At 35.0% G+C, this 22,524-nt stretch overlaps 4 protein-coding genes across 4 annotated transcripts; 3 read left to right on the forward strand and 1 right to left on the reverse strand.

The window, feature by feature from the left end:
• The first annotated feature begins 392 nt into the window (after positions 1-392).
• On the forward strand, positions 393-5,344 carry LOC149727568 (epsin-2-like). The gene is made up of 3 exons (XM_089888907.1): positions 393-549; positions 1,582-1,836; positions 2,700-5,344. The coding sequence occupies exons 2-3, from the start codon at positions 1,615-1,617 to the stop codon at positions 3,942-3,944; spliced, it is 1,467 nt and encodes a 488-aa protein (XP_089745033.1). The 5' UTR covers positions 393-549; positions 1,582-1,614; the 3' UTR covers positions 3,945-5,344.
• Positions 5,345-11,354: 6,010 nt separating this feature from the next.
• LOC149727569 (uncharacterized) lies at positions 11,355-14,024 on the forward strand. The gene has a single exon (XM_089888906.1). It carries the CDS (start codon positions 11,449-11,451, stop codon positions 13,090-13,092), a length of 1,644 nt encoding a protein of 547 aa, XP_089745032.1. The 5' UTR covers positions 11,355-11,448; the 3' UTR covers positions 13,093-14,024.
• Positions 14,025-14,116: 92 nt separating this feature from the next.
• LOC149727570 (tRNA 2'-phosphotransferase 1-like) lies at positions 14,117-15,461 on the forward strand. Its single transcript, XM_089888921.1, has one exon. The coding sequence runs from the start codon at positions 14,117-14,119 to the stop codon at positions 14,762-14,764; it is 648 nt and encodes a 215-aa protein (XP_089745047.1). The 3' UTR covers positions 14,765-15,461.
• A 3,317-nt stretch (positions 15,462-18,778) lies between these two features.
• Positions 18,779-22,222, reverse strand: LOC149727571 (sentrin-specific protease 5-like). The gene is made up of 5 exons (XM_089888460.1): positions 21,494-22,222; positions 20,891-21,005; positions 20,293-20,683; positions 19,964-20,044; positions 18,779-19,065 (listed from the first exon to the last, which is right to left on the reverse strand). The coding sequence occupies exons 1-5, from the start codon at positions 22,056-22,058 to the stop codon at positions 18,904-18,906; spliced, it is 1,314 nt and encodes a 437-aa protein (XP_089744586.1). The 5' UTR covers positions 22,059-22,222; the 3' UTR covers positions 18,779-18,903.
• Between the last annotated feature and the right edge of the window lie 302 nt (positions 22,223-22,524).

A 22,524-nucleotide genomic window follows, 5' to 3' on the forward strand; every position in this document is an offset into this window, starting at 1 on the left:
AGGTCGTTCCGCTTCATTAAACATGAGTGTTGTCGCGAAACGACGGAGTCGACCACTCTGTTACGTCACAAGATAGCTTTTGTCCGGCGTCCCCGGTTAGATCGTCATTTCCTGTTTATGGGTTACAAATAATAAGCAAAGATTCTAGAAACTAAAGTCATATTACTATAATATACAATAATACCATAGAGTATACTATGTTAATACAAAGGCAGTTGATTTAAAGAACCAACAAGTCAAGGTCAGAGTTCGATTCAAGTTATATCAACATTGCGTGTAATTAGATATCACACAGAAGATTATAAAGCAAAATACATTAGCAAGGTTATCTTATGTATAACGTTTATTTTTAAGTTATTTTATCTAATGTGCGACAACGTGTTTAATTACTATTGCAACAGAGTTAATAGTTTAGCTTTATTAGTAAATTGGTTGTGAATGAATGGGACATATTTAAGACTAATGTTTTTAACGTTTATAAACTACAACATTTAAAGATTCAAGATTGTGTTAATTTATGTTAAAAAAACACATAACAACACATTTGAGGTAAAAAATATTTATGTCTTTCAACACTAATGTCAATATTCGAAAATATTTAGATAAAAAAAATGACCTATAAAACTTCTGAGAAAACGTAAACAGCTCCTTGGTGATAAATATTGAAGAAATAATTGTTTTTTACCTCTAATTCATCAATGTTTATTAAAAAACGTAACTATTTGGTTGGCCATACTACGTGTCCAGGCCCCAACACAAAATATTTCCTGACATTGGTCAAAATCATTATTAATGGTTGCGACTTATTAACCGAATATCACTCTCTTCTTTTCACAAGTGGGCGCTCTTATTAAGTTTTAAATTTTGAAAAAACACTTTAAATTGGTAATAAGTGTAAAACAAATTACTTAAATACTGAAAATACCTTTATAAATATATAAAACACTAGTAAAGACATCTTTCCCAAATTAGGTAGGTTGTATACGCTCTTTCGTTTTGTTTACTATCCATGGCTCTGTGGTGTAACGGTTAGCGTGCCGTCATTAATCTCTTTGTTTCGTTCCTACTGGATTGGAGTCCCGCATAGTGCAATACGTTTTACTTTTTTTAATTTTTTTGGTGTAATTAGCATTGGGGGGGGGGTTAGAAGTTAGGGGCTAGGGGGTTAAGTTTTATGTGTGTAAACTGTAAAACTAACTGTTAGTAAACAACTTTATAAAATATTGAAATACTATACCAATACACGTTTTATATGTCACAAAAACGACGTTTTTTAAAAGTCCCTAGATAATAATAATAAAAAAATTAGCACACTTGTGAAAAAAGAGAGTGATATTCGGATAATAAGTCGCATGTATTGTTAATTAGAGGGAATGCATAAATAGCTAAACATATTTGAAACGTTTTTTTGCATTGGTTGGAATGTTTACAGTGCAAACAAGGTTTAGGGTTTGCATACCTGCTGCGACCCCAGGTTCAGCGGCTTTAGTTTTTACACACAGAATCCTAACTCTGCCCTAATTTAGATATTTTATATATATACTGTTTATTTTAAATTTAGCAATATATGTCTACTGACAGGTCAGTAGAGTAAGTTTCTAATTCACCAAAAAAATGGCTGAAAAACTTCGCGATGGAATCGGACGAGAACTTCGATACATGGAATACAAATTCCGCAAGAAGAGATCGGACCAACATAAAGATAAAAAGAAGACAAAACAAAACCAGTATGGCAAGAACTACCCATCAATGGAGCAATTCAGTAGCAGTAACTTATCCCCAGACATGGTACAGGCTGTTCCTTCTAATACAGGGGAAGAGGATCTACAGTTGCAGGTGTGTTCAAAATATATACTTGTGATTTTTATTGTTATTTGTGTGAATCTGCCCTTGATTCGAATGCTTATGAAGTTGGACGATTCATGTAACCAAACAACAGTCAGAATAAAGTGCTACAAAATGTGTAAAAATCAGAATAATATCTAACGAGTAGTTTAACATAAAAGAGCTTCTATTTAAATAAAAGACTGATAATAACATTTTTAGGCCAAACATATTTCGCATTGAACATAATTCATTGGACTCTGAATTTTTGTCCGTTGTGTATTTTGTATTACTTGATCATGACTGTTATTTGTTACAAGAATCGTCCAACTTCATGAGCACTAGATCAGGGGCCGGTTTCACGTAAATTATCACAGTTAATCAATTGCTACTTGTTATTTTATTGGGTTCATGTTCTGTTTATCATTTTTATAGCAAAGTTGAATGCAAATGATTATGGTTTCTAAATGACTGATATTAGTAAACACAGGAGATTTGTTTAAGTTCAATATTTTGTTAAATTTTATTTGTTTTATGTAAAAAGTATTTTCCTAAACTGCACAAAATGGTAGATGGCATGGCCAACTCTTGCTAAAATCACAAGTGTTCAAGTAATTTAAATGCATAAAATAAGTTGGTGTTGTCATAGCTTTTCTATCAATTATTTCTAATTTACGCTGTTAAGCGTCATATTGTAAACACACCAAAGAATTTATTCAAATTCAATATTTGGCAAAATTTTATTTGTTTTATTTAAAAACGTTTTTTTCTAAATTGCACAAGCCAAATCTTGCCCAAATCACAAGTGTGCCTTGGTCCATGGGCTATATAATATAAATGCGTAAAATAAGTTGTTGTTGTCATAACTTTGTTAGGTGGCGTTAGCCATGAGTAAAGAAGAAGCATCGGAACAAAACAGAGAGGAACAGAGCGACAAAATACGTCTCGAGCTCGCTTTAAAGGAAAGTGCGCAAGTGGCGGATGCAACAGTTGCAAAGATGCAGTCCAAGCCTGCAGTTAATGGAACTGCTGACCCTTGGGGACAACCACCACAACCACAGAGTAATGTTGGTTTATTTGGAGCTCCAGCTTCGAAAGGGTTTGAATCTAACGCATGGGAAGCCCCCTCAGTGAATGGAAACAGCAGTTTATTCGACGCACCACCACAACCTACTGCTCCAGCTGCAAACACATGGGGAGGTACAAGCACTGGGATATTACCTCCTCCACAGAAAAGCCCCGTTCGACAGAGCATGCCATGGGGGGTCACTGCACCCGCCCCTCAAGTTACCCAACCCTCTCAACCCCCAGTTGACCCCTGGGGTTCATCAGCCCCACTTACAACACCCCAAGCCAACCCATGGGACTCCAAGCCACCCCCACCCACACAGCCGGACCCGTGGGCAAATATATCAACCCCAGCACCAGCCCCCGCCTCCAAGCCTGTGTTGGACCCATGGGGTTCCTCTGCCCCCCAAACTGCACCAAATCCCTGGGATTCCACCCCTAACCCACCAACAACCACCAGCAATGCTTTTCAACCCCCAACTTCATCGTTCGACCCCCCACAGTCCAACCCCCTTAAAGATTTCTCGACTCTCAACGTACAAGAGCCGTCAGCCAAACCCCTCACGGCTTCTGACTTGCTGACGATTGGCATAATGACACCACAAGCCCCTGGCATGAAGCCACAGACCACAGATGTCAATGACAACCAAGTTAATGGTGACACGGCAGGTAACTTCCTCGGCACCAAGGCTTCCCTAATCAACATGGATAACCTGGTTACCAAGTCGCCAACCACCAACCCATATATGATGTCCACACCGACCTCCGGATCTTTTGGTGCGGCTCGTAACCCATTCAACCAGAAAGGGCCTTCATTAAGTTTGAACCAATTGAAAGTAGAAAAAGGTTCAGAGTTCGGTGTAGGAGCCGCCCCTGCCCCCAAAGCCATCAACCCAACCCCATTCAGCCTCCCAGCAACAGGATACCCCATGGCCCCCGCAACACAACAGTCAACATATGGTGTTCCAGGAATGATGCCAACACCAAACCCATATATGCAACAAGCAGCCATGGCAAACTACCAACAGCAACCAAATCAATCTCTTTTCTGAGGTTTCTAAGGTTTGTTGCTTCTAGGATAATGGTGGGCAGGGCGGCAGGCTATGGTACATTTACAATATTTTGATCAACCAGAATATAAACAATTCTTATTTCAGCTTCACATTTAAAACATTGTTAATTTGGCTTGCATGTTCAATTGGGTAATATGTAGTCTGTACCAAAATGTTTGTTCATCTTTGTTCTTGAAACTTGCAAAGTGATTTCATTTGCTTAAAACTTTGTTTATAATCGTTATTTATTTTCCTGTGCGGATGTTTTGTTAGCTTAGGCGCCAAACCTGGGGTGGCAGGGTGGGCAGGCCTACCCTGAAATTTTCTTCACTGCATTAATCAGTAAACATTAGAACCAATAAGTTAATAAATTTTACAGTGTAGTGTGTCTAACTATCCCTGCCTCCAGTTTGGGTTCATGTTTGTTATAGTTTCACCTTATTGGCTTGTCCCGCCAAACATTCCAGCACTTAGAGCTGTAACTGCAATTCTCTTAGAAAACTTTGTAAATTTTGAATGTAACTTAATCAAGTACCTTTAAATGCATGAGACTTCATGTAAAATCAACCTAAAGCAAAATGTGGGTTTTTGAATTGACTGCCTTTGTGTTTTGAATTCCCTTTATATGGTATTATAGTTTGTATATATTTAATGATTACATCGCATATGCTGCTTATTATATCATTGTGAATCAGTTACCTGCATTATTCTAAATAGTGCCTTGCTTAAGCAACAAAAATTAGTGGCAAAAATACTGAAATAGCAACGACCATGTTTATAATTATGTTTAAATCACAAATATGTGTTCATTTTTTCCAACCTGTCCTTTAAATGCGGACATAGTGGGAGGGCTTGGGGCTGGGGTTCCCCTTCCCCCTTTAAATTTCTCTCAAATCAATCACAAAATCGGCAAATTACTAAAATTCAAATCAATTTATATTAAGTGGTTGTCCCTTGGTAACTTTGGATATTCTGTATCTAATAACCAGTTAGATACATCAGTTGTTGACAGGCACATAACATTGTGGTTCAGTTAAGGGTCATACACTCAAGTAGCAATCCAGATGTTTAAACTTCCAAAATCAAATCTACATATTTGCACCATGTATAAATCACTTCAATATCTTGTAGGTTTTATTCTGCATATTCCCCAATGTATCTTTGCCATGTATATTACTATTGGTTCGTACCCGTATTTAGAAGTACATTGACATACTGTTGTTCATATTTCTCTTCTCTTGTACAAAACCTCTCATTTTGTAAAGGATTTTCATGATGTAGTTATCGTTAGTGTAGCGAACATGGAATTTTTCCAATATTACTCTTATTCCACCATACTGCGCATTTGTGTGTCGGGTGTATGTAATTAGAGCAAGAATACAATCAAACAAAACTAGAAACATGATGTATTGTGACGTAGCAGACGGTCGTCAACATGAATAATCGACTCGAAGAATATGCATTATGACGTCATAAGGCGTGATTTCCAGTAAATGATAAATTTGCGAATTTCATTATTACGTCATAAACAAGAGCACGAAGATCTCGAATAAATCCTTTGTTTGATAAAAGCGATGTTTCTTGACAACGACAAGCGTTCTTTCGTTTAATCCATCGCCGTTGTTTCAGCGCCACCGGAAGCAATTACACCGATTCAAACGACGCCGGAAGTCGTATGACGTCACCTCATGACGTAACAAAACAAAGTACACAGAAGTCCTGTGTGGTTGGTAACTAGGCTTCGGCAGCTTATTTGCTCGAATAAAACAAACGAATCAAACAACGTTGAAGAAGCCGATAGCGCCCAACCTCAAGATACCATTGTTGATCGTGTCAATATAAATATCGCGTTACGGGTAGACAAACCCTCTGTTACGTAACAAACAAACGCTAAGATCGCCCGAAGTTCACCGAGTTTGGAGCAAATAACTTGGCCTTGTGTTGCGGTGCTAGAAATGTATTTACGGCGTATATAGGTTTGTGGTTATATGTACAACGACGGTGGTTCAGCTTGGTAAGATCATTCTTATACGAGGGAAGTTCTTGTTAGAGGAACTGGAATTTGTGCCAGAGTTGGCCCAATTGTAGTGGTACGCGTACCATAGGTTGCGAAATGCTGATTTTAATCAATTTTCCAGCAATATTTATCTTTTAAAGCAAATACAAGCTTGAAGCTTATACGCCCATGTAACACCCGGAGTCCGTGGCTATTTGTTTATTTATAAAATGCTTTAGAACTCTACATCTATTTGTGTCGTATAGAATCACGACGAGTCTACTTATACAAGCACTTAGAATGGCTGAAGCTACTTAGTGTGTCGTAACCCATGTACGCTTGCAATGAAACACACATCGTACTATCCTTACACACAAGTCGCCACACCGTTGTGGCAATTGCGGGGAGCTATTTTTTTTATACAGTAGGCTGGGAGAAAACGGGATATTTATAGCACACAAAACTGCCTAATAACCTGATCGTGTTTTAAACAATTAACAACGGTCTATAAAGGTCGCGAGGATACTTTATAATTCTTTCAATGTTCTTTGTTTACCACCAAATTAGACGAGAAAATAGAATAAAACGGTGTCCCATTTCCCCCCATCCTAGTATATTATATATAATTTTTATTTTTTTATTTTATTGCTGACAATTTAGAAAAACCATAAGATACCACTGGGTTGGAGCAATTACCGTGCAGTGTTGCCCAAAGACACATACGCCCACAGTGGTAGCAGCACCGAGCCTCGAACCCATGGACACATTGCACTTTGGTCAAAGCGTCCGCTTCATAACCAGAAGACACTGGGTTCGATGCTTAGTGTGTGTCGTCCTTGGAGACGACGCTTAACGCCAACGATGTCGAAATTGCTTTCATTGAAAACTGTGGAATAGTTTTCTATAAATTGGTTTACCAGTTAAAGTTCAAATGACTTGTGTGCAAAAGTTAAACTTTAAATAAACTTCCAATAATATTCCAACATCTTGTTTTGTAAAGTCGGAAAAATATGTGAATGTGAAGAAACTTTTAATGCAAGAGATCTTTCGCATGCAATTAAAGGTTACGTCGACAAAAGTTCAATAAAAGTTCTCCGCATTTATGTTAAGCGGTTTGTCGTAAAGACAAAGTCCTGTTTTTTATATATTTACGCACCCAAAAAAAATACCGTCTTGTGATTTCTATAAATCTGAGGTTTTTAAATTCCCCACACGCAATCGAATAGTTCCGCTTTTAAAAGGGAAGTTGTTTTATGGGTGAACTATATGAGAATTTTTAACAAATAGGACAAGATTGTATAACCAAATAGTGATTTGTTTTGAACGACCGAAACGAAAAATGAACAATCACGACGACGACAAACGACGTTCAAAAAGAGGGAGAAATTATGATCAAAATAAACGAAAAGGAGATAAAGACAATGACGACCAGTTGGCGTCCAAACGAAGTTCAAAGGGTAAGAAAAATAATGAGAAAGAGAATAATAAACAGAAAAAAGAAATAAAAGAGCGGCAAGCTGAGTTACCCGAATTGAAGCAGGAAGAGGCGGCGGCGAAACAAGCGGTAGCTGAAGAGATGGGTTTGGCGGGAGAAAATAAGTCGTCGGAAAAGAGGAGGTCGGTGGGAATGATGAGTTTGGTGAAAGAGGAGAGAGTGGCGAAAAAGAAAAAAGTGGCGAAAGAGGAAAGAGGGGCGGAAGATGAGAGGGTGGCGGAAGATGAGAGGGTGGCGGAAGATGAGAGGGTGGCCAAAGAGGAAAGAGTGGCGGAAGAGGAGAGGGTGGCGGAAGAGAAGAGGGTGGCGGAAGATGAGAGGGTGGCGGAAGAGGAGAGGGTGGCGGAAGAGGAGAGGGTGGCGGAAGAGGAGAGGGTGGCGGAAGAGAAGAGGGTGGCGGAAGAGAAGAGGGTGGCGGAAGATGAGAGGGTGGCCAAAGAGGAAAGAGTGGCGGAAGAGAAGAGGGTGGCGGAAGATGAGAGGGTGGCGGAATAAATTAAAGCTGAGCTGATGGGAAATCCACACACACAATCGAATAGGTCCGATTTTAAAAATGAAGTTGTTTTATGAGTAAATATATGAGAATATTTGAAAAAGAATTAAAAAAAACGTATCTTTATGTAGACAGTTGTTAATTGATTAAAACACGGTCAGGATATTTGGATAATATGTGCTAAAGGTGTTCCATCTTCCCCCACAATACTTTATAACTAAATACCGTAGTGTAGTATATATTCATAGTACCGTAACCATGTTCATAGATGTGTTTTCTTTACATGGAGCTATACAGAGAAGACGGAAATTTTTTTCCGCTAGAAGGCGATGACAAATTCGTTTCTCTATTTTATGGGGAGCAGTTAGTTTCACGGTTTATACACATAAGATATAAACCCCTAACCCCTAACTCGTCAAACAAAAAAACTTGAAAAAAAATATAAAAAATATTCCACTGTGCGGGACTCGAACCCAGTAAAAATGAAACGAAGAGAGTTCACGACCGCACGCAAACCGCTACACCACAGACTCGACGACATTAAGCATAACGAAAGAGCGTATATAACCGACCTAATGTGGGAAATATGTTCTTACTAGTGTTTTATGTATTTAGAAAGGTATTTTTATTATTTAATTAATTTGTTTTACACTTATTAACACTTTGTAGTGCTGTTTTGTTCGTTTTTCCGTATTTTTTAATTTAAATAATTACCGCCTCTAGCGGAAAAAATTTTCCGTCTTCTTTGTATAGTCCCATGTGTTTTCTTTTGCGTTGTAACTTGACGAATTGTTAAATTGAATTGTTGAAAATTGTCTAATTCTGTTCCATTTGAATAAACCGTGCGATATTGTTCTATGAATTGGTTCACCAGTCAAAGTTCAAAGCTCGCATAACTTGTGTGCAAAAGTTAAACTCTAAATAAACTTCCAATAAAAAAGGTAGAGTATTCTTTGCTTTTTAAAATACGTCTCGTTATTTTGGTCGCTGCTTTCACAGCTTCAGTGTGAAAGTTATGATTACAGAAATCGTTGTTACCCCAGTTCGAAAGTTAAATCGGGTCGTACTAAAACACGTCCGGCGGGCCCGATGTAAAAAATATATAGTAGGGTGGGGGGGGGGAGATGGGACACCTTCAGCACATAATTCCAGATATCCTGTTTATGAACAATTAACAACGGCCTATGGAAGTCGCAAGGATACGGTTTTATAATTCTTGGATTGTTCTTTGTTCACTACAAAATGGGTCGAGAAAATAGACTGAACAGGTGTTCCATCTCCCCCCCCCCTCCGCTACTATACTAAAATACACGTCCGGTGTGGGACCCGGTGGGGACCCGGATTGATTCTCTTAAAACCTACGTGTGAAACGTTTTTTAACATTATGATATAACTCTGCTTGTCCGAATATTCTAGAATTTTGTACAAGGGGGCTATCCCGTTAAAAGATCTACCAAAATGTGGTAAAGTTAGCCCCCAGCATGTAACCCATTACGACCCATTATGTCTTATACGACTCTCCAGATATTTTGGTTGTTTCGTAATCAAAAATCCATTTGCAAAAACACCCGTTCGTGTTTTAGTATGACTGGTTAAATAGATGCACCCCTAATTAAACATCATTCTACGATTTCTATGAACCTTCGGTAAACTAAAGTTTAGCTGATGGGGAATCCCCACACGCAACCCAAGAGTTCCGCTTTTAAAAGGAAGTTGTTTTATGAGTGAAATATAGGATAACATTGAACAAATAGAATAAGATTTTATAACTAATTACTAGTGTAGTAGTCATAGTATCATAACAATGATTGGGTAATCCTTTAGCTGGTGGCCACCTGAAATTTTTGTTTCAAAATGTTCCTTAGGTCTCCCTGATAGCCACTGTATAATTTTGTTGGTAATCCTTTAGCTGGTGGCCACCTGAAATTTTGGTTTCAAAATGTTCTATAGCCCTCACTGATACCTGCTGTTTAATTTTTTTTTCAAAAAAGTCGGGCGTTCGTGTCGATAATTAACTTTAAAAATGCGCGAAAACATGCTTCGTCACCGTAATTCGTCTGATTTGCGTAAGGTTAACGATTTATTACGTCACAATCGCGGTCTGTTACGTCACAATAGTGGTATATTACATACGTTACAGCCTTGTTTTTTCCCAATGTTTTAACGTAGGAATCAAACGTAACAATACGCATTCTATGACGTAATAATCTAACTTTGGTTTAATTCATAACGGCTGGTGTGGAAAATACGGTGACGCAGCACGATTTCGCGCACTTTCAAAGTTAATTTTCGACACGAACGCCCGAGTTTTTTCAAAACAAAATGGTAATCCTTTAGCTGGGGGCCACCTGAAATTTTGGTTTCAAAATGTTCCTTAGGTCTCACTGATACCCATTGTATAATTTTTTTTTGAAAAAACTCGGGCGTTCGTGTCGAAAATTAACTTTGAAAGTGCGCGAAATCGTGCTGCGTCACCGTATTTTCCACACCAGCCGTTATGAATTAAACCAAGGTTAGATTATTACGTCATAGAATGCATATTGTTACGTTTGATTCCTACGTTAAAACATTGGGAAAAAACAAGGCTGTAACGTATGTAATATACCACTATTGTGACGTAACAGACCGCGATTGTGACGTAATAAATCGTTAACCTTACGCAAATCAGACGAATTACGGTGACGAAGCATGTTTTCGCGCATTTTTAAAGTTAATTATCGACACGAACGCCCGACTTTTTTGAAAAAAAAATTAAACAGCAGGTATCAGTGAGGGCTATAGAACATTTTGAAACCAAAATTTCAGGTGGCCACCAGCTAAAGGATTACCAATGATGGTAGAAGTGGTTTCATTTGCGTTGAAAGTTACAACGAATTATTAAAAATTGTCTAAGTCTGTTTTATTTAAATGAATTAATATGAATATAATTGGTTTATCTTCGCGTGGCGGGGCAACGACAGTCGTTATAACACGGGTGTTCTGTTTCATACACCTCGTGCCCGCTTACGAGTTACCTTGTAGGTATTTGTTTATATGTATGGCTGGTTAAGAATCTGCCCTAATCAAGCATAGGCACACTATAGTAGCAGCCTTAATCTTTGAACATGATACCCTTAGGTTTAGAGGCGAGTACTCTAACCACTGTTTCTTGGCATGGTCGTATATAGCAAGGAAAGGTTATTATAATTTGTATAATTGATTAATTCTACCAGTGCTATATTTGCGGCAAATGTGTAATGTGAATGGAAAGTTTATGAGTAAAATCCAATTTCACACGTGCTGTCGTCAAAAATTTTTTTTTTTTTGTTTATTTAATTGGCGTGAGTGGGAAAAATTATGGCGTGCATCACAAAAGGTGATAAACAAAATCGCTCGTGCACCTGCCATACTCTGCAGACTGGAATAAAATATAAACCCTCAGTTTCAAAACCATGCTTTTATTTTAATACACTGCTCTTTCACAGCAGTAGTGTGGATCAATTACTGTTGATAGATTTATGTTGAAGCTTACTTGCTGTAAATGAGTGACAGGAATCAAAATCTTAAAAGAAAAATGAGCACAGGTGGTAGAAACATTCCAGGATGGACCGAACCTACTGCAAAGCTAAGCAAAACTGCAAAAAAAAGACAAAGGAAAAAGGAAAAGGCATTACAAGCAGAAAAAGAAGAAACTAAATTAAATATCGACGCAGCAAATAAGAAATCAGAGTCAACTGATGTGGTTGACGATAATGGTGGAAAAAGTGAGAAAGAGGTGAAAGAAAAAACGGGACAATCAAGCCCCACAAATGCAAGATCTTCTTCTAAGGATAATCTAAATGGTCGTGGAACATCTTATGATCGTAGCGGTGGGGATAAAGAGAAAGAAGGGAGTGTGGCAAAAAGTGGGCGAAGCAGGTCAAGAGATCGAAGTTCAAGTAATTCTTTAAAGGAGAGGAAGAGTAAAGAAAGAGAAAGGGAAGGAGAGAAGGATGGGAAGAAGGGATATAATGAGAATAAGGGTTCTTCTTCTCACAGTGAAGATAAAAGGAGAGATTCTTCAGCTGATGGCCGGCATTGGCATAAGGGTGGAAGTTCGAGTAGGAACAGATCTGGTGAAAGGGGTGGTGGTGGTGGTGGTGGCGGTGGTGGTAGTGCGAGGCAAAATCATCAGAGAGTCCAAGGTAGAGACTACAGACAACAACAAGGACATTATGGTGGCCAACAAAACCACAACCAACAACCGCAGAATTACCAAAGGGGAGGTGGGTATGGTGGGACGCAACAACATCAGAGAGTCCAAGGTGGAGACTACAAACAACAAGGACAACATGGTGGTTACCAACAAAGGGGACGTGGGTATAGTGGGAGGGGGAATAATATGAATAGAGGAGGTGGTTATGCTCAGAGTAATTGGCAAGGACAGATGGTTAATTATGTTGCACCTGAACCATATGGACCACAACCCCCATCTCAATATGAACCTCAATACACAGAGTTTGATGTCTCAAAGGAATTGGTTCGAATTGTTCGCCATGGAAAATATAATCAGCAAATTCAGATGGATGCGGAAGGATATGTGTTTGTCAATGATATTCTGACTTGTAAAAGGTTTTATGACCAATTTCCAGGAGTGAATGAGTTATATATCGAGAAGATTGTTGAATCGAACGACAAGAAGCGGTTTGAGTTGAAGTTTGAGGAGGGAGTTGGTTGGAAGATCAAGGCAGCGCAAGGACATACAGTGAAAATTGAGAATCGATCATTGAGGCCGATAACTAATCCTGCAGAGTTCCTTGTTGTTATACATGGGACATACTGGGAAAACTGGGAGTTTATTAAAGTGAATGGTTTGAACAGGATGGGGAGAAATCATATCCACTTCGCACCTGGGTTGCCAAATGAGGTTGTGAGTGGGATGAGAAAGTCATGCGAAGTTGCCATATATATTAATATGACTCAAGCTTTGAAAGATGGCTTCAAGTTCTTCCAGTCAAGTAACCAAGTTATTTTAACGGAGGGAGATGAAAAAGGGAGAATCCATCCAAAGTATTTTCTAAAAGTAGTGCAGCTGTATCCACGCAAAGGGATAGAGTTTGAAATTCCACCCGAATATTCCGACGAAAAAAGCAAAAGTAATGAAGAAAACAAGAGTGAAAAACCAAAACAAGTTAAAGGAAACTGATTGAATGTTTTTTTGGGAATGAATGGCATTGTTTGTTGTGCATACATTATAACAGCCTACTTTGATAATGAAAACGGTCAGTTTTTTGATGTATTTGTACCCAAATGGATGTAAAAAATATATTCTCTTTCTTTTTTACATTTTCTTTTTTTTTTAAATCTAACATCGTATGCAACAGTATGAACAAATTGTGAATGGACGATCTGTGCGTCGCAGATGGATTACATTCAATTTATTATAAACAATACCAGAACCTGATATTCTTGTTTGTTATACTTATTATACCTAAAATGCTATTGCTTATGTTATACCTGGTAGTAACAGAATATTTGTTTCTGTTCTTTATGGGTGAAGTCCTTTGGCAAAGCACGCCATGGGAACTGAGATTTATACCAGAGTTGGCTCATTAACCCTTGTGTAGGGCTAGTGTTAATTTTGTTATTTCCGTTTTAAATAAGTTTCTTCAAACTATCAACTGTTATCACGTCGTGTTTATTTGTGTTTTGCATTGGGGGTTGGTTGTAATTAATTATGCCTAGATTTCCTCAATGTTGTTTACCCATATTTACAACTTTGTAAACTGGAAGACATAAAGTGGTGAAGGTTAATATACTTTCTGTTGCTTTTCTGTGTAACAGCATTAGCGCAACTTTCAATGTAAAATCAAGAACACCTAAAAATTTTGCACTTTGTATAAACTCTAAAGTGTTTCAATTTTTTTCTTTCAATTCTTTGTTTTACCAAAGCTCTAAAATGTAAGTGAGTCTTTTTAATCCACTGATTTCAGCACAACTGTTTGTGATTTGGTAACCTAGCATTTTTTGTAGTCATCATTGCAAATGTAAAATGCTTTCAAACTAAGTGAGTTTTGCTTTAATAACTTAATGAAAAAATAAGTAATTGCAATTTAACATCAGTTTTATTGTATTTAGGCTTTATGAATGGGATCTTAGGTTGGTGCAACTAATCTTGAAAATTACTTTGGTTGGAATTTAAATGAACAATTTAAGTATTTTTGTTCAAGATGTCCGGCAAGAATTTCAGTGACTACCAACTGTCCCGGGAACTTGTGAGGATTCTACGACATGGATCTCGTAGTGGAAGCATTCCTATGGATGAACAAGGTTATGTTTACGTGGATGATATAATAGACTGCCCGGGGGTGAAGGGGACGTTTCGTGGCGTGACTTTGGAAGACGTTCAAAAAGTTGTAAGTTCGAGCGATAAGAAAAGATACGAGATGAATTTGATCGGTGGAAGATGGAAGATTAAAGCAACGCAAGGACATTCTATCAGGCTTGGCAACTTAGAATTGGAACCGATTACTAACTGGGCAAAACATCCAGTTGTTATTCATGGAACGTTCTGGAGTAATTGGGAATCTATTAAACACGAAGGGTTGCGTAAAATGCGACGAAGCCATATTCACTTTGCTGAAGGTTTGGCTGGGGAAGTATTGAGTGGGATGAGTCGGAAATGCCAAGTTGCAATTTACATTAACTTGCGCAAAGCTTTGGCCGAAGGGGTCAAATTTTTCCAATCAAGCAATAAAGTTGTTTTATCTGAAGGGGATAGATTGGGTCGAATCCATCCAAAGTATTTTGAAAAGGTAGTGCAGCTGTTCCCAAACCAACAGATACAGTTTGATGTACCACCGGATTATATTGATTAAACATACATTGGATAATTTAATTTCGTAAAAACAAAAGTGTTTTGTCAGTTATTCCTTGTGCACTTTGTTATGTCCGGCGCCGTGGCATAGTGGTTAGCGCGCCTGCCTGTAACCCAGAGGTAATGGGTTCAAGGCTCGATGCTGCTACCATTGTGGGCGTATGTGTCCTTGGGCAAAACACTTAACGGCAACTGCTCCAACCCAGTGGTTACTAATGGGTTGTCCAAATTATCAGAAATACATAAAAAAAAGAAAAAATCCCCCAAAAAATAATTACTCACAAAGTAACATACATGGTAACTCAAAAGCTGGCACGAGGTGTTAAACCTGTGTGATAACAACTGTCGTTTTCCGGCCACGCGAGGATAAAGTAAGTTACATTCATTCATTCACTTTGTTGTGTATTGTAATATAATGTAACTTACTTTATCCTCGCGTGGCTGAATAACGACAGTCGTTATCACACGGGTTTAACACCTCATGCCAGCTTACGAGTTACCATGCAGGTTACTTTGTGGGTGATTATGTGAGAATATCTTAATGATTTTTCCTTATTTTTTTGAAAGTTTTTATTGCATTGCTTGTTGTTATTGTTTTATGCATTCTTCATTAATTTAATTTATGTCGTATTGATATATTTTTCCTGATGATGTTCCTGGTTTTGTACAAAATTAAAATATTAATCAAAAATATAAAATATTTGTATTTTTGTTTGTGATAGTGAAGATATGAGAATAACATGGGTAAAACAAGAACAAAATATGAAACAAATTTGGATGAAACTTGGGACAAGACATGGATGGGATATAACATGAAAGTTTTATTAAGAAACTGGTTTGTATTATTTTACACATCAAATATTTTTTTAAATTTGGAAACGGAGTTAGTCAAAATTTTTAGTTTGAAAGCGTACCATTACTTGTTTTCAGCAATATAACATAACACAATTGTATTAAAAAAATATTATGGTATCATATGTCAACGAGTTTTTTCTATAAAAATTTTCATGTTATATTACTTAAACAAGTAATGGTACTGTTTTAAACTAATTTTTTTACCAATTGAATTTGCAAATTAAAAAAAAAAAATGTTGTAAACTAATGTATACAAACTTTTTTAATAAAACTTTTATATTAATAACCAAGTAATGGTACTGTTTTAAAATAAAATTTTTACTAACTTGGTTTGCAAAATATAATATAACACAATTGTATTAAAATAAATGGTTTACACAACATTTTTTTTCAAATTTGCAAACCGAATTAGTAAAAAAAATTATTTTAAAACAATACCATAACTTAAATTGTTTAACATAAAAATTTTATTTAAAAAATTTGTTTTAAACGAATTAGTAAAAAAAGTTTAAAACAGTACTATTACTTGTTTTAAGCAGTATAACATGAACAATTTTAATAATAAAAATTCGTTTACATTGGTATACAAAACAATTTTTTTTAATTTGCAAACTAAATTAGTAAAAAAATCAGTTTAAAACAGCACCATTACTTATTTAACATAAAAAATTTTAATAAAAAATTTTGTTTACATTAGTTTACACAACATTTTTTTTCTAATTTGCAAATGGAATTAGTAAAAAAAAATATTTTAAAACAATACCATAACTTAAATTGTCTAACATAAAAATTTTATTTAAAAAATTCGTTTACATTAGTATACAAAACAATTTTTTTTTCAAATTCGCAAACAGAAGTAGTAAAAATGTTTAGTTTAAAACTGTACCATTACTTATCTAAAATAACAAATTTATAAAAAACTCGTTTACATTAGTTTACACAACTTTTTTTTTCAAATTTGCAAACGGAAGTCGTAAAAAGTTTACGTGTTTAACATAAAGTATTTATTAAAAAATGTTTACATTAGTTTAAACAACATTTTTTTTCAAATTTTAGTTTAAAACAGTACCATTTCTTGTTTAACTCAAAAAATTTATTAAAAAAAAATGTTTACATTAATTTACAAAACAATTTTTTCTAATTTGCCCGAATTAGTAAAAATTTTTAGTCTAAAACAGTACCATTACTTTATTAACATAATAAAAATTAATAAAAAAAATGGTTTACATTAGTTTACAAATATTTTTTTTTTAATTTGCAAACGAAGCAGTAAAAAAAAGTTTAAAACAGTACTATTACTTGTTTTAAGCAGTATAACATGAACAATTTTAATAATAAAAATTGGTTTTACATTAGTATACAAAACAATTTTTTTTTAATTTGCAAACTAAATTTGTAAAAAAATCAGTTTAAAACAGTACCATTACTTGTTCAACATAAAAAATTTTAATAAAAAATTTTGTTAACATTAGTTTACAAAACATTTTTTTAAATTTGCAAACTGAATTAGTAAAAAAGTTTAATTTAAAACAGTACGATTACTTGTAAAAGATAAAAATTTTATTAAAATAATTCGTTTGCATTAGTTTACAAAATATTTTTTTTTTAAATTTGCAAACTGAATTAGTAAAAATTTTTAGCTTAAAAGTACCATAATTTATTTAACAGAAACATTTTATTAAAAAAATCCTTTGCATTAGTTTGTGATACTCTTTTTTTTAAATTGCAAACCTAATTGGTAATTTTTTTTGGAGTTTCTATTTGCAAACTGAATTAGTAAAAAAATTTTAGTTTAAAACAGTACCATTACTTGTTAAACATAAAAAATTATTAAAAAAATTCGTTTATATTGGTTTACAAAACCTTTTTTTTTTAATTTGCAAACGGAATTAGTAAAAATTTTTTGTTTAAAAAAGTACCATTATTTGTTAAACATAAAAAATTTATTTAAAAAATTCGTTTACATTAGTTTACACAACATTTTTTTTCTAACTTGCAAACCGAAGTGGTAAAAAAAATTTTTTTTTAAAACAATACCATAACTTAAATTGTCTTACATAAAAATTTTATTTAAAAATTCGTTTACATTAGTTTACAAAACAATTTTTTTTTAAATTTGCAAACTAATTTAGCAAAAAAAAAAATTCAGTTTAAAACAGTACCATTACTTGTTCAACATAAAGTATTTATTAAAAAATTTTTACATTAGTTTACAAAACAATTTTTTAGTTTACAAAACATTTTTTTTAGTTTACAAAACATTTTTTTTTAAATTTGCAAACGGAAACCGTAAAGAATCATTACTTGTTTAACATAAAAACTTTATTAAAAAAAATTGTTTACATTAGTTGACACAACATTTTTTTCAAAGTTGCAAACTGAATTAGTAAAAATTTTTAGCTTAAACATTTTATTAAAAAAATCCTTTACATTAGTTTATGATACTCTTTTTTCTAAATTGCAAACCTAATTGGTAATTTTTTTTGGAGTTTCTATTTGCAAACTGAATTAGTAAAAATTTTTTAGTTTAAAACAGTACCATTATTTGTTAAACATAAAAAAATTATTAAAAAATTCGTTTATATTAGTTTACAAAACATTTTTTTTCTAATTTGCAAACGGAATTAGTAAAAATTTTCAGTTTAAAACAGTACCATTACTTGTTTAACATCAAAAATATTAAAAACAATCGTTTACATTCAAAATATTTTTTTTTCAAATTTGCAAACTGAATTAGTAAAAAAAATAATTTAAAACAGTACAATGGTTTTAAATTATACATAAAATTTTATAAAAAAAATCCGTTTACATTAGTTTACAAAACAATTATTTTTTTCCAATTTGCAAACTGAATTAGAAAAAAAAGTACAGTTTAAAACGGTACCATTACTTGTTTTAAGCAATTTAACATAAAAATCAATTTGGACAAACTTAACAACATCTTGCTCAAATATTCGGCACTGTCTCAGGACGTTTATTTCTTGCGTCTTTTCTGTCTCTGACATTTTAACAAGGAAACGCCGATCAATCGTTATTGCTCGCAACATGGATGCGAAATATATTCCCGCTGAAAATTGACAAACTGTCACCATTTTACTCTGGTTTACTGCCCTTTATAACTTCAGCAATTCACATTCCTGTTCTTAAATGACGACAAATATGCGAATGTGACATGTTTATAACGCAGGCAAGCAGTTCAGGTGGTGATAACGTTACAAAAAACAACAACAAAAGTTGAATAAATAACAAATGGAAAAATGCAAGAAATCATACCAATAAGATATTTCATTTAAACAACCTATTGTTAAGCAGCTCGTCCCGAAGCCATTCACGAAACTCGCACACTTGGCAGGGTTCAATTAATAAAGTAAGGTTAAAGATAACTTTTCGTGCGAACATACAAACATAAACACCACAGTCATAAACATTCGCTTGGTGGGGCATCTCCTGTGAAAACAACATAATAAATAAAGTGTTAGGATATAGTTTGTATGGCAACAACAGTCGTTATAACATGGGTGTTCTGTTCCATACACCTCATGCCCGCTTACAAGTTACCAGGTATGTAACTTATTTATCCTCGCATGGCAGGGCAACGACAGTCGTTATAACATGGGTGTTCTGTTCCATACACCTCATGCCCGCTTACAAGTTACCAGGTATGTAACTTATTTATCCTCGCATGGCAGGGCAACGACAGTCGTTATAACACGGGTGTTCACTTTCATACACCTCATGCCCGCTTACAAATTTCCACGAATGTAACTTTGTGGGTGATGTTTTTCTGTATGGTATTAAATTGACTACATTTGACAATAGCACTATTGGTCACTAATGGTTTTTCTAAACTGTTAGCTATACAAAAAAACATTCACCCACAAAATTACATTTGTGATAATTTGAAAGCCAAAGTAATGTTCTTATATCACCCACACATAATGTTTGTGGTAACTCGTAAGCGGGCACGAAGTGTATGAAACAGAACACCTATGTCAACGACTGTGGTTGCCCCACCATGCGAGGATAAACCAGTTTAATTTATTAGATGATTTATACAAAAGGTGATGTACAACATATTAGAATTGTTTGTTGTTGTTTGCAATCAAAACATAATATATTTTGACACTTAAATAGTTTGCACCCCTGCGTGTTTTAACGACTGTCATTTGTTGCCAATCAATATAGCTAGGCCCTCGTAAGATTAACAAGAAGAACAATAGGCTTGTATAAGCATGCAGCGACACTTTTAACATTAATTCTGTATGAGTAAGGTCCTTGAGGTCCTGAGACTAAAACCAAATTTTTTCCTAAATATTTGAACTTACTATAAAATATTTGAACTTACTTTTAAAAGTTTAATTCCCCACGAACTGTCGGTATCTTCAGTAAGTTGAATGTAACACGTTTGTATGTAGCTGAGAACAGACTGAAAATACAACAAGTTATGGAAATGTAAGTAATGGTATAAAAAGTACTGATGTATTCGCATGTGATACATGTAAGCAAGTAAATGTAAAGTGTATGGGGTTACTTATGGATATGGACCAATGTGGTTATGTCTGAAAGAAATGTATAAGTACTAAAAAAATAACTATTTTTATAAGCAGCAATACATAAAAGCCTACGTACTTATTTTTTCATACATAATAATATGTTCTAATTTAAAAACCTTACATTTGCGCAATCCATTTCAGCGTCCGTGATCGACAGTGAATTGTAAACAGTGATATCTTTTTCATCGGTGTCAACACAAAGCAGACTCCAGTGGCTATCCATGCATACGGGAATAATCAGCCATCGTTTAGTAAGCCAACCATCAGGTAGAGCTGGCTGTTTCCCTCGTTGTAATTCTTCGATAAAGAAGCTGCTTACATGGGTCGCGTTTCTCATCGTGTTGATGAGTAACTCGATGTATCGGTTGATTATGACATCATTAAGCCATTCCCCGGGCTTTAAAGTGTCGAGGTCGTGTTGACGAAGCCCGGGAAGAACTTCAGAGAATCGATGATTGGATTTCAAACATTTCGACTTTGCTTGCTCCAGGCAGTGACTTATTTCATCCATTCTTAAGAAAAACAAAAAGTTGTGATGTTTGTTGTTGGTGAACAAAATATTTTACAAATATTTGTAATTTTGATTTATAATTAAAAATTAAATTATACCCTTTTTCGTAATAAATATTCTGCTCGAGTGAATAAAAGTTATTCCTCACAGCGTTAAAAAACCAAATGTTATAGAGATTTTTACAGCAAACAAATACTAATTAATGAACCTGTTTGAGAAATCTTTATTGTAAAGAACCTTCATCCTTCTAGCAACAAGGTCCGGCGATAAACATTCAAGCGAAGCCTCTCCTTCACGGTTCGTCATCAAGTTGTTTACCATGGCTGTGGGTTGGATACAATTTTTTAGTTGTTGGTAAGCAATTGTACTATAGTATGATGGCTTAGTGCTCTCATTGTAAACAGAGGATAGAGTGTTCAATGCTCGATGCCGCTACCATTGTGGCTAGTGGACTGTTGTGGACATACCTGTTTTTGGATAAGACAGTTAACACCAACTGCTTTAATCCAGTGCTCATTAGTGGGTTTTCTAAATTGTCAGCCAAACAGAAACAATCACCCAGAGAGTTACATACGTGGTAACTTGTAAGTGGGCAAGAGGTGTATGAAACAGAACACCCGTGTTATAAGACTACATATCCACAAGAATTTATTAAAGATTAAAAGTCACGGTAACGTATGGTTTAGCTGGTGGATTCTTTACCAGCACTAGAAACAAAATCACTTACTTTTGACAGTTTATTTAATATGACAACACACCTTCTACATGAAATGTCAATAACATTTTATACCTACAAATATAGATGACTTACTTTTTATCGTGCGTTTAATATCCCAGTACTCAAACTTTTCCTCTGTTTGTGACACGATTATGACATCATCATCGTCGTCATCGGGTGGTTCCGTCGTCGTTTTCGACGAATCAGATTCGACTTCTAAGTTTGACTCAGACAAACCAAACGTTCGTTCAGAATTCGACGACTTCTCATTGTTACTAGACACCTCTGTGTCCATTATATTTACATCAGAATCTGATGAACTGTCTTGTATCACAACTTCCGAAGATTCAGATATTTCTGATGAAACTTTTTCAGTTTGTTTTAAACTTTCCCAACTACTTTCTTCAGGTTCATTCCACAAACTTTCAGCATTTCCCCAAAAGTCGTCATTACTTGCGTGCCCATTATCGTCTTTAATAGTTTTTGATACCAAGTTACCAGTTCTGTGTTTTCTTTGCTTGTATTTCAAAGGAGATTGCGATAAATTTGTACATTTCTTGTTCGGTGAAAATTGACTGTGTAGCGGTCGACGTGAAGTAACTTTTTCATACGATTTTCCAATCGGTAAAAGTTTCATTTTGTTCGACGACGTTGCCATGCTTATACAGCATAACGAGATATGAAAATTACAAAGTTAAAGCTGTATATTACCTATAACACTATAAACTGTTAAAATTACCCCTTTATTATAATAAAATCTACTTTATTTGGAATAATTTGATAATTTTTCATACGCCTTGCAGTCAACTTCAGATTCTCTTTATACGATTTTGATGAGTAAGGCTAATTTTGCTGACGTAATTTTAAGTCCATTGAAGCCACAGAAATAAAAAAGAATAGAAGGCGCATCTCCAATGTCGGCATAGGAGAGAGCACGATACACTGTCTCTCGTTTGCGGGTCGTTCCCGTTTACTATTGTAGCCAATGGAGTCGATGACGTTTTGTGTAGTTTTTCTTCGTTTTTTGACTTAATTTAAAGTTATTGTGTAAAAAAAACTATTTTCTAATATATATATATTTCTAAAAAACCGTTTGTTTGAAATTTTTAATTAATTTTTTTAAA

This window comes from Ciona robusta, chromosome 11 (assembly GCF_009617815.1).
Source record: "Ciona robusta chromosome 11, ASM961781v2".
Taxonomy (NCBI): Eukaryota; Metazoa; Chordata; class Ascidiacea; order Phlebobranchia; family Cionidae; genus Ciona; species Ciona robusta.

Bases quoted from the DNA above. Each gene is read 5' to 3' on its own strand.
- LOC149727568 (XM_089888907.1), top strand. From the start codon at position 1,615: ATGGCTGAAAAACTTCGCGATGGAATCGGACGAGAACTTCGATACATG. The intron at 1,837-2,699 runs GTGTGTTCAAAA...TAACTTTGTTAG, and splicing joins AAGAGGATCTACAGTTGCAG to GTGGCGTTAGCCATGAGTAA.
- LOC149727569 (XM_089888906.1), top strand. From the start codon at position 11,449: ATGAGTGACAGGAATCAAAATCTTAAAAGAAAAATGAGCACAGGTGGT.
- LOC149727570 (XM_089888921.1), top strand. From the start codon at position 14,117: ATGTCCGGCAAGAATTTCAGTGACTACCAACTGTCCCGGGAACTTGTG.
- LOC149727571 (XM_089888460.1), bottom strand. From the start codon at position 22,058: ATGGCAACGTCGTCGAACAAAATGAAACTTTTACCGATTGGAAAATCG. The intron at 20,684-20,890 runs GTTCATTAATTA...GTTTTTCTTAAG, and splicing joins AATAAAGATTTCTCAAACAG to AATGGATGAAATAAGTCACT. The intron at 19,066-19,963 runs GTAAGTTCAAAT...TTGTTTTCACAG, and splicing joins GGGGAATTAAACTTTTAAAA to GAGATGCCCCACCAAGCGAA.